At 30.0% G+C, this 11,859-nt stretch overlaps 1 protein-coding gene and 1 long non-coding RNA gene across 2 annotated transcripts; both read left to right on the top strand.

Annotated features, from left to right (window-relative positions):
• The first annotated feature begins 206 nt into the window (after positions 1-206).
• LOC126653598 (uncharacterized) lies at positions 207-1,569 on the top strand. The gene is made up of 2 exons (XR_007632274.2): positions 207-538; positions 699-1,569. It is a non-coding gene; the product is annotated as an uncharacterized LOC126653598 (long non-coding RNA).
• A 5,062-nt stretch (positions 1,570-6,631) lies between these two features.
• On the top strand, positions 6,632-8,907 carry LOC126687781 (GDSL esterase/lipase At1g28650-like). The gene is made up of 5 exons (XM_050382337.1): positions 6,632-6,872; positions 7,253-7,465; positions 7,554-7,702; positions 8,113-8,383; positions 8,666-8,907. Exons 1-5 carry the CDS (start codon positions 6,632-6,634, stop codon positions 8,884-8,886), a joined length of 1,095 nt encoding a protein of 364 aa, XP_050238294.1. The 3' UTR covers positions 8,887-8,907.
• Positions 8,908-11,859: the final 2,952 nt, after the last annotated feature.

The raw sequence follows: 11,859 nt of genomic DNA, 5'->3' as shown, positions 1-11,859 counted from the left end.
TTGTTTATGGAGTAAAACTATCAACGGAGCACAATTCAATTACTACGAAGTAAAGATAAATTGAAGATCTTTCAACAACAAAATGAAATTGTTTATAAGCTATATTAGTTGTATTTATTTTTTAAGAAAATTACAAAAATATTACATTCACGCTGATTTTTCACTCCATTAGCCACTTTCATTTTTTCTTACATTTCCTAACCAATTGTTCCTTACCTTTTTTTGACTCAGTTTTCAAATTTATTTCTTTTTCTAACCATCCATTTTCACTCTCTTCTCTCAACTTCCATCATTGATCAAACAGAGCATCCACTGCGGGATTGTCTTCTACCACTTATATGAAAATTATTCAGCACTAATAATTCTCTAGGAACTCTGTCAATTTCATTTTTCAATCACCTTTATTAAATAAGATTCCTCCGATCAAAATGATTATATCGGTGGTGGAGAAGTTAGAGGCGACGGCAGAGATGATAATCAGAGTTATTATCATCGATCGGTGGTGGAAATGGTATAGCCGACGATGACGGTTTTAAAGGTAACGGTGAATAAAAAGAAGGGCATTAATAACGCCTATTTTATATGTTAGATCTGTTATTTTTTTTATTTGATCTCTAATTTAAATGTTATTCTTGATTTGTTGTCTTTGGTTTTTTATATACCCATTAATGGAATCTGTTATACATGTATGCTTAAAGCAATTAGTGGTATGAAAGATAGAAAGTTAGAAGAGAAGTCGGAGACTGTTAAGGGTTCTAAGGAGGATCAGAGGTCTACTGGTTCAGGCTCTAGCTTGACATCTGGGGACGATGAGCAAGGAGGGAAAAGAAGAAGAGGAGATTGAAAGAGAAGATAAAAGAGAGATTTGTAGAAGGAAAGTACAAACAAGAGCATGCTCACACTGTTAAAGACTGGTTCCCGGACTTCCACAAGGTAACGTCTTCAGCAAGAAAATTCACATGGAGCTGCTGAAACTGGTGCTGCAATATTCAATTAATTTGGCTAACTAAATTTTTAAAACCTTTAACTGCAATTGGAATTTTTATTAACGAACTAAGTGAATTATCCAGAACTTATATTAGAACTTTAACCAAAATAGATTGATTAATTTGGTTGAAGGCAACCACTGGTAAGTAGAATGAATGAAGAATGTCTTTACGTACATACACAGTACACATCATTTTGATAAAGTTGAGAGTTTGAAACTAGTCTTGCAAAGTTGAAAGGGCCTTATGAGCTTGTGGAGCAGCACCTTGTTGTGATTGAGCATACATCATTGTAGTGGAACCCAATATGTCATATCCAAAACCAAACGCTCCGAAAAACAACCTAATCCAAACATATAAAACATCATTTGAGAATCAAGGACTCTAGGTGCATTAATCATGAAAGAAGGAAGCAAATTACCTCTGATAGGGCGGCCTAATTTGAATTCTAAAACAACTATTATGTCAAAAGCTTGCTTCTTTTTATAATTCGGTGATGTAAGAATATTGTATCAAACCTTGATCTTAGAAATTCAGATATTCAATTATTTATTGCAACGTAGATTGCAAGTTTGGGTGCGAATTGAGAATTTAATATTTTGTATTTTAGTTGTTTATTAGATATATCAAAAATGTACTATTTTTATATATTTATATGAATTATATGATATTTATTGATCTGTTTGTCTTTACTAATTTTTCTCTTATATTTTGTAATTTGATGGTTTCTTCAATTTTAAAATACTTCATTTTACTTTGAAATTTTGAGATGTAGAATGTTATGATTCATTAGAAATTCTGAGACGCATCTATACTATTTTTGAGATGTATCTTATCTGTTTTTTAGATGTATCTGAAACATATGTATATCTTTGTATGTATTATGTGACATTTATTAATCAGTTTTTACTTACTAGTTTTCCTCTTTTGTTTTGCAGTTTGATGGTTTCATCAATATTTTTTGCAAGAAGTTTAGTCTACTTTCTTTATTTCAAAGAATGTAGCTGAGCTAGTTTTGAAATCGTAATAGTAATTAGCTGTTATCTTTATCTAGACGTGTTGTTTGTTGGATTGGTCTGATTGTTGCTATTTATTATTGGCATGATTTATACTTTGGTTTTGGATATTTATATTTATATGCCATTATGTTGGAATCTCAGAGTTGTGCCGAGTATTGTATATGATCATTGATTTAATTATTAGACTAAGGTTGGAGTCTCGGTTGCCCCCGAGCATTAGTTTTACGCAGGTTAAATGTTATATTTTTTTATTGTATGTTTATCCGCGAGACTAGCTATGGGTTCCAGAGCTACCACTCCCAATACCCTAGCGCCGATCATGATCTACGAAATTGGATCGTGATAAAGTTGGTATCAGAACTTTGGTTACGAAAACCAAGGCTTATTACATGTTGTGTGTTATTTGATTTGACATGATAAGTTGATGTCGTGTCTTAGGTATAACTGCAGAATTAGAATTTGTGTCTTGTTATATGAAAATGTCATCTTTTGTTTTTTACTTTCAACCAACACTTATAGGAAGTGTGTGTCGGTTATGTTTAAATTTGATGCTATGATTTATCGATTGTTTTCATCAGAGTGATTACTTGTTGGTTTTTGTGCCTTGGATGATTTTGATCATGTTGAATTTGTTTTGCCTTGTTTATGAGTACATTTTGAGTTTAGCCTTAATTGTTGGTTACCAAATATGATGACACGATAGGCGTCGATCTTGTTTTTACTTCTAAATAATTCTGGTTATTAAATTTTTTAATGTGTTTTGTGGCTATATTTTATTTGTCCATGTTTTTATTCATGATGTTGGTAATTGAGAAAGTGATTTTGGCTTGACTTGTGTTTTGACACGAGGCCCGGATGGATAGTCTGGACACAATACCCCAAAATATGGTTTCTGTTGCGTTGTCAGTAAAATGAATATATGGCATTTTGAATTTTTTACGTTTGCCTTAATGTTTTCTAAATTATTGTTTTTGGAATACATCATTTACGTCTTTTGATGATTTAGTACAAAGTTTATGATTTGAGATGTTGTAGTATGTCGTCATTTGAAGTATCGCTGGTCATCTGTTTTCGTATTGTTATATTTAGTCGGAGTATGTGTTTATGGAATGGTTGTTTAAGATTGATATGGAATGGTTATGTGACTCTAAATTATCTGATGCAGCGCTTTTGATAGGATGTAAGATAGACTCGTTTCCAATTAGATATCTGGGTCTTCCTCTATCTAATAAGAGACTGTCTATGGGTTCTTGGGATCATATGGTGGAACATTTTAAGTCGCGCCTGGCAATTTGGAAAGGTTCCTTTCTTTCTCCTGCAGGAAGGTTAAATCTCATTAAATCAGTTTTGTTTAGTATACCGATTTATTTTATGTCTTTGTTCAGTATGCCTAGTTTAGTTCGGAATCAGTTGGAGTCGTATATGATGAGATTTCTCTGAAGAGGTGATGTTAATTCCCGCGTTCTTAGTAAGGTGTCTTCGAGTGTTATTTGTCAAGATTTTGAAAAAGGGGGTTTGGGTATTTCTAGTCTTCTTGTTAGAAATCAAAGCTTATTGTTCAAATGGGTTTGGAAGTTGAGAATGAATAATGAGGAATCTACTTGGTACAAGATTGTTTCTAGTTACTCTAAGGTTATAGATTGGACATCTTTATTGCATGGTGATGTTAAAAGATTTTCTTTTATCCGGAAAGGTATAAGAAAATTGTGTTGTATTGATGCTTTTTCTTGGAGCGTTTTTATCAATAATGTGACGTATGATGTGGGAGATGGGGTTGTTATCTCTTTTTGGAACGATAATTGAATGGGTATAGGGCCGGATAATTTGATTTTTCCTCGTTTATTTATCTTTCGAATCAGAAAAACGCAACTATTTGAGATGTTTGGAGTGATAGTTGGCATTGGAGGCGTCGTTTAAGGGGTAATGAGATTATTTTACTTGCTGATTTAAAATCTAAATTTGCACCTATTATTTGCAATTTGGGTTGTAAAGACGAGGTAATGTGGAATTCTTCTTCGGGTATGTGCACCTCGGCTTCTTTTTGTACTTTAATCAGCAGTTACAGAGACAATCCAGTAGCTGCCCGTCAACCAGCTGCACCTGCTCGTCAAAGCCAACATGTTTCTGCTTCTCATCGCCGAATTGCTTCTACTAGCCAAGGGCGATCTGCTTCTGCTCGTCAACCTGCTGCTGCTATCCTGCAATCCGACTTCGTTTTCAGCAGCAATAACATGGACCTGAGTAATGCTGCAGCAAGTGACATTAGCTATAGAAGGAACCGAGTGGTAGAGATTATTAGAGCTGTTAATGGGAGAAATCAAGCATCGCAGAGAAGCTTTATTGCTGAGTCAACAAGGCGTCGCGCAGGGTCAGCTTCTTCGGTTCAACAGTGCTGAACAGATTTGCCTTTTTGCCACGTTTGGAAATCTTTAGCGCCTCCTCGTGTTATGTTCTTTAATTGGCTCGCTTTACATAATAGAGTTCCTTCCCTCCATTTTTTGGCAATTCGTTCTATTGTTATTTTGGAGAACTCGTTATGTTCTATTTGTGGAGTTTTGGAAGCTCAGGATCACATTCTAATTCATTGTAGTTTTGCAAGGAATATTTGGTGTGATATTCTAAATAGATTGGACTTATTTTGGATCTTTTCTCTTTTTGAGGCTTTTTAAATAGATTGGACTTATGTTGATGCCCTATTTTTGGAAACACAGAGGTTATATTTTAAATGCATTTTTCGGATTTATAAATATTTAGAATACGTTTTATAAATGGTTATTGTGAGTTTGACTTGGGTCACCAAAATTGGGAGTTGAGCTTGGAAGTTGTATTAACTCGGCTAACTCGGTGAATTTTATGGATTGAGATTTTTTGGGAATTATAACTATTGTTTTATAAAAGAGGTTTTCTGGAAAATGACTTTGAAACCGTGGAGATCGACTAGAACTTGAAAGCTATTGTTGTTGATTTTATGTTTTGGAATGAGCTTTTAAAGCGTACATTTGATCGATGCCATACTATATTTTGATTTTTTACGACGATTCTGAGTGTGTTGTAGCATGTTTTGTTTTGAGATGTGAGATATCATTTGGTTATATGGATTTGTATGCCATGTCGCTAATAACATGATGATCAAACAGGATGTTGCAAATCATAATATTGTACACTTGCAATTTTACGCATCACATGACAGATTTTGGATTTGAAGAACTGGTGTATAGAGACTGAGGAAGTTGGAAGCAAGGAAACTAAATGGAAATCTCCTCACATTAACACCTACTGTATTAACACAGATGTTGGTTTTGATAAAATCAATAAATGCCATGGTTTGGGTGTTTTTATTATGAACTCGGAAGGAAATATGAGAGAAAGTTCCTTTCGACAGAATATTTGGGAGACTTCAGTATGAGATGGTATTGTTCTGGCACAAGAAGAAAATCTTATTTCCTTTGAGATTCAAAGATTAATAGTGGATGTCTTCAATCAAGTTAATATGCCTTGTAATAACCTAGGATTTATAGTTCATGATTGTAAGAATTTAACTAATAAACATGCATGTTTAGGCATTCACCATAGTTTAAGAAGTTATTATATGGTAGCTCATTTCTTAGCTCAAATGACAATTAGATATTGTAATGAGTATCATAAGAGGAAGAGGTTTGTCCTCTTGAAATTCTGATTCATTTAATGATGATAAATCAGCTCTTTATCAAGTTTAATGAAATCTGTTTACCCTAAAAAAAATCTAGATTAGATCATGTTTAATCCAACTGAGACATTACGACAGAAATAATTTTTAGACTAGGCTAAAAATTATTAAGAGAGAAACTTTATTAAGGTTAAAAGTAAGAAAATTATATGAAACTTTATTGAGACCCAATTAAACTTCATTATATTACTAAATGAGTTCAAGTTATTCTTTTAAATATGAGATTATTTGATTAATTTTGTTTAAAGATGATATGGAGGACAAAATTTAAATAAATTTTTTTTAAATCTTTTGCCACTACATTTGATATTGCTAAATTTTAAGAAAATCGTATGCACATGATATTTATCAAATATTTAAGGCTTTTTGAGTTTTTTTTTAAAGTTAGAAAAACAGTTTTCAAAAAAATTGAAATTAAGTTTTGATTTTTGTAAATTTTATAACTATTTTTTTAAAAAAGTCTTATTATAATTTTCTATTTATTCAACGTTAATTTTTTAAACTCAAAATCACAATTACTGTTTTAAAATTAATAATTTTCATGTATATTGATCATTCATGAATAACAAACTCCACTTGTAAAAAGGTATATATGTAATGTTTGTTTTGGAGTTATATTTTACAGACAAAGGTTGCATACACTAATACATACAGCTATACATGCAAGGTTATACAAATTAAAAGCAAATGGATATTAGTTGTACAACTTAAAGAGAAATTAAAAATTATGGCTATAATAAAAGTAGTTAGTTTTATGGTTAAAGAGCTATATGTTTAGGCTAAAATTATAACTACTTTTTATTTATAATTGTTATTTTTTAAAATTCAAATCTCCCTATAAATTGCTTCACAATTAAATTAAAACATAAATCACATTTTTTTTTAAAAACTAAACATACTTGTTTTCTTCTTTTTAAACTATGAATCTTTCTATTTTTATCATCAACTTCATAATCTTTTTATTTTTTTCAAATACTTATGGGGCAAATCTAACATCTTGTAAACTTGATGCTATTTACCAATTTGGTGATTCGGTCTCAGATACGGGAAACTCAATAGTAGAAACTCCTCAAGCTTATCATGCTCGATTGCCTTATGGTGAATCTATCGGTAAAGCAACCGGAAGATCTTCAGATGGATTGCTATTAATTGACTATATAGGTAATTTTAAGTGAATCATGTCCACCACGCATGTATATGATTTTTTTTATATAATATAACATGTGGAGTGATTTAAAATATTCAATCAATAAAGAGCACTTAATTTTAATTAAAACCTACTAATTAATGAGACATGATTGAGAATTTTATCTAATTACGCATCTGTCATATTATTAATGAATATTCAATATTCTTACGTAATGAATTAGGTTCACCTAACTTTTTTTTCATCTTCCTCTTAATAAGTGAATTTCATTAAATAGAATTTGTAATTATAAAAATTCAATTTACACAAAAGATTGATTATTATTTTCAAAATTTATGCTATTTTTATATTTATACAAAAGGAATTACATGACGTAGCTTCCAACAATTTGCAGCACAATCAGCCGGTCTTCCATTGCTTGAACCATATGAAAATCCAAATTCAACATTCAGTCATGGGGCAGTTTTTTCAGTGGCTGGTGTGACAGCTTTACCAAAGGAAACTCTAATGAAATTAAATCTTAGTCTTGGTTTTTCCAATACTTCTCTTGAAGTACAACTTGAGTCCATGAAAAACCTTCTCTCAACCATATGCAATAACACTGGAGGTAATATACTAATGTATATATATACTTATACTAGTAATATATATTATCATATATACAATAACTTATGTAAAATTTGATCTTTGAATAGATTGTCAAGAGAAATTAAAATCAACCCTTTTTATTGTGGGAATTGGAGGAAATGACTATGGTCGTGCATTCCAGAAAGGTGATAGCGTTTATGAAGTAAATAAAACAATTGTACCTTTAGTTGTGGCAACCATTGAAGATTCTATTCAAGTAAGTCTACTTTCAATTACTCACACGACCATGCATTATTTTTTTTTATTAAAAAATTACTATTATAAAATTGTTTTTAGCAACACATTATTCATAATTAGTGAAAAATTTACATTCTTTAACACCAAATATGTCGGAGAAAATTTAAAAAAATATTATAGATATTGTCGATTGATTTGTGACAATTAGCAATAAAAAATTAGCGAAAGATTTAGGGATGAATTTATTTTTTTATCTATGGCTAATTGAGCACCAATCACTAGTTTTTATTTTAGTCGCTAAATCTATTGAATATGAGAATTCAATATTTTAACACAATGTCTGTTTTATTGGTTAAATATGTTGAGATTGTACATATATTTTGTTAAGTTATAATACTAATTTCCATTGTTATTTTTAATTTAATACAGAAAATAATTAATTTCGGTGCTCGTCGAATCGTTGTTAGTGGATCCTACCCAATCGGTTGCTCGCCAGCTTACTTGACAATGTTTTCAAATACATCTACTACTAAAGATTCATTTGGATGTTTGAAGGACTATAATGATATCTCCGCTTATCACAGTGATGGTCTTAAAATAGCTGTCGAGAAAGCAAAAAAAGAAAATCCAAATGTCACCATTGTTTTCAGTGACCTATATAATGCACTATTTTCGGTCATCAAAGATCGTTCAACTCTTGGTGGGTAACTACTTTACATTATATATAACAAATTATGAAAAACATGTTCATAAATTATGCATAGGCGTGGTGGAACTTAAATCATAGTGAACGGCCACCCTTTTATCCATTATTCACGTTTTTTACTATTTTTAATTATTTTTTATTGTCTCATTATATTTTAATTTTTTAAGGACCAACCGCTTTCTACCTCTACCACCCTCCTCTTTATTTTCTAGCTCCACTACAGATTATGCATATGATTATTACTTAAACTAAGACTTCCTTATTATGTATATGCAGGATTAAATTCATATCAAAATGCTTGTTGTGGCACTGGAGGTGAATATAATGTTACTTTAGGCCAACTGGATAAGATGTGTGGAGCTAAAGATGTACCAGTTTGTCCAAATCCTAAAGAATATTTATATTGGGATGGATGGCATTTAACTCATCAAGCTAACAAGGCTTTATCTGATTTGCTTATAGAAGAGATGTTGCCTGGACTCCAGTGTACTAGTTGATAAAATGCATTTCAATCTCTTATAGTACATATGTCTGTTACTTCGTTAAATTAAAAAAATGTGTAATTTACTTTACTAAATATTTAATTTTAGTGCATATTATCAAATTTCTATCTTAATTTTATATTTTAATGAGAATTTTAATTTCATCATCACACAATTCAACTTAGAAATTATGACTCGTGCTAAAAAATATAATACATTTATAGCTATAATAAAATTCATAGGAGGTTAAAAATAACTAATATTAACACATGAAAAAGTAAATTCCATAATTCGTTTTTAATAATTTCTTACAATTAAATTTGGCGCTAATAAATCAGAAAATACGAGCAAGGATATCTTCATATTATCTTAGTGTATGGATCACTTTTCTCGCAAGGATTAATAATATTAAAATAAAAAATATGATAACATAATATACGATTACATTTAAAATAGGATAATCAATAATCGAAAAATAATAAACAAGAATGGACATCATCTCTCAGCTCAGTGCCAAGTAAGTAGATTTTGAAAATAATTCGACAGACTTGTTTGACGGTCCTTTTTCAGCCCAAAATTTTTACCTTCTAACTAATTATCATCCTTGAACTCTATAATTCTGATCTCATTCGTTAAGCCTTATAGATTTGCAACATCCTACAATGTTTTTATCGTAACTTTCTTTTGGTAACCAGATACTTGATGTTCGGTTCATATATCTTTGCCAAGTTTGTCCAACTATGACAACCAACTTCCATGAGCTCTACTGGATGTCTTTCAAATTAAAGAATTTTACATATTGAAAGTATTAAAACAGAATTAGGTATTTACGAAATATTAGTTTGATTAATACTAAAACTTGAGATTTGATAAAAACTGTAATAGATATTCGAATACGATTTAATATGATTAAAGTAGTAAAACCGAACTTTAAAGTGTGCGTAAAAGGTATTTAAATAATATTGCTCATAATCCAATTAGAGTAACTTACGAGTTTTGTGTAACGATGAATATAAATGATGAAATAAACAAATGATAGCATGAAAATGAACACAACTTAAAGTGGAGACTTAAGGATTATAATCTTAAAAATTTATTTACCTCAATTAATTATTGATACAATCTCTAAAAAGGGTGAAGAACAGCTGCAAATTCTTATCACCTTGAATCTTTCCATCAACCTCAACCACTCACTTCATATTTGGCATTTGTTTATCCTCTTTTCCATTAAACACCACTTATTTGATGTGTTCGATATGCGATTCCTGAGGATTTTCTTGACTCGAAACACTTGGCTTCTTGCTCGTATCAAAACCATTGATGATGTTGGTGATTGGTTGTTAATTAATGAACAATTTTTTTAAAATATGAAGTTGATGTTAAGAGCGATGTTATGAAAGGGTTAACTTCTAAATTTGATGTTTAAAGAATGAAGATGATAGAACTGTTGCAAAATGAATTAGAAATAAGTTATAAGGGTTGATTTTGGAAAGATAGATATAATGTTAGAATTGTCAAAAATTGACGGAAGCTCAAATTGCGAGTTTGCTGTTAAACGTTAACAAAATTTTAAAAATAAATATATATTGAAACAAGTGTTGATTAATATAATTGAAACAATTAAAAATTTAACAACATTATTAAAAATAAAGTTCTCGATATTGGATTATTCGATGAAAAGAGCGAAACTTTAAAATTTTAATTAAACAAAATAATGCAAAACAAGAGCATATTGTAGATAAGTTAATGAGTAATAAATATGTTGAGGAATATTGAATGTAATATAAAACTATCGAATTCAGCAAATTAAGATGTGAAAATTAAATATAACTTTAAAAATATAGTTATTGATATAGCATAATAATAAAAAGTGATAAGAGCTGAATATAAGAAAGAAAGAAAAAAATTAAAATTTTTATATAGAATGCAGGAAATCAGGAGCTATTTTCATTTATACGGCCCAACCCAATATTTACTTTACCTACCTTATTTTTTTTCTTTGATAATCTTTACTTTAAATTCCTTTTTTATACGCTTTTTTTTATTTCTCTCAATCATTCTTCTTCTCCAAGATTTTTGTTAGAGCTGTGAAAGAAAATTTTCACAATTTTTGCTCCTTCTTCTCCGCGATTTCTTCTCCTTCTTGTATACAACCTCCATTATTCTATTTTAATTTTGATCTTTTTTTCTCCATGAACTTTTCCTCCATAAAATCCTGCAAGTTCTTGGTTCATTTTTTAATTTGTAGGTTTTGTTGAGTTTTCGATACTTGTATTTGATTCGTACTGTTTGTGTTGTATTTTCCATTAATTTGTTGTTCTTGTTTTTTTAAATTATGTCAGTCTAATTTCTAGGGTCTTGTTGTTCATTTTTTATAATCTGTTTGATTTTTTACTTAATTTGATTCAAAATTAGTTTGCTTAATCTTATTAATTGTTGTTTATTAATTGAAATCATGACTTAGATTTTAGTTTTATTTTTTAATTTTAATTATCGTTATTTAATTCTTTTTTGTTAATTTGATTAAATTTTAAATTATTAGATATTTTAATGTAACTACTCTTTTGATTTTTGTGTAATTTATTTAATTTTTTACTTAATTTGTTTTGAAATTATCTTATTTAATTCCTTTTAATTGTTATTTTGTTGATTGAAATCATGATTTACAAAAGTCTATTGTAGCTCATGTAGTGAAGTCGGCTGCGCGACCTTTCAAGCGTTCAAATACGCCTGAATATTGCTAAATCTAAAATAAAGACACCGTACGCTGGAAAAAAATTGTCAAGTATGTTTCATTCGAAACAATAAAAGAAAATAGGCATTGTTGATTTTTTTAACATGAAAAAGCCTATGTCAAGAAATCGAGGAAGGTATTACTCATTTGATTTTACTTTTTTTTAGAATCAACGGAATATATTAATGATCCAAAGCAGTTACATCTGTGAAAAATTCAGGGAAGTGGCAAAACCACTCCTGATGACCTGAAAT

This window comes from Mercurialis annua, linkage group LG6, assembly GCF_937616625.2.
Source record: "Mercurialis annua linkage group LG6, ddMerAnnu1.2, whole genome shotgun sequence".
In the NCBI taxonomy this organism is placed as follows: domain Eukaryota; kingdom Viridiplantae; phylum Streptophyta; class Magnoliopsida; order Malpighiales; family Euphorbiaceae; genus Mercurialis; species Mercurialis annua.
The sequence above is the reverse complement of the archived record's forward strand: the minus strand, read 5'-3'. Positions and strand labels throughout refer to the sequence as shown.

Coding starts and splice junctions, on each gene's coding strand:
- LOC126687781 (XM_050382337.1), top strand. CDS start 6,632: ATGAATCTTTCTATTTTTATCATCAACTTCATAATCTTTTTATTTTTT. Junction 7,703..8,112: donor CCATTGAAGATTCTATTCAA/GTAAGTCTACTT, acceptor AATTTAATACAG/AAAATAATTAATTTCGGTGC. Junction 8,384..8,665: donor CAAAGATCGTTCAACTCTTG/GTGGGTAACTAC, acceptor ATGTATATGCAG/GATTAAATTCATATCAAAAT.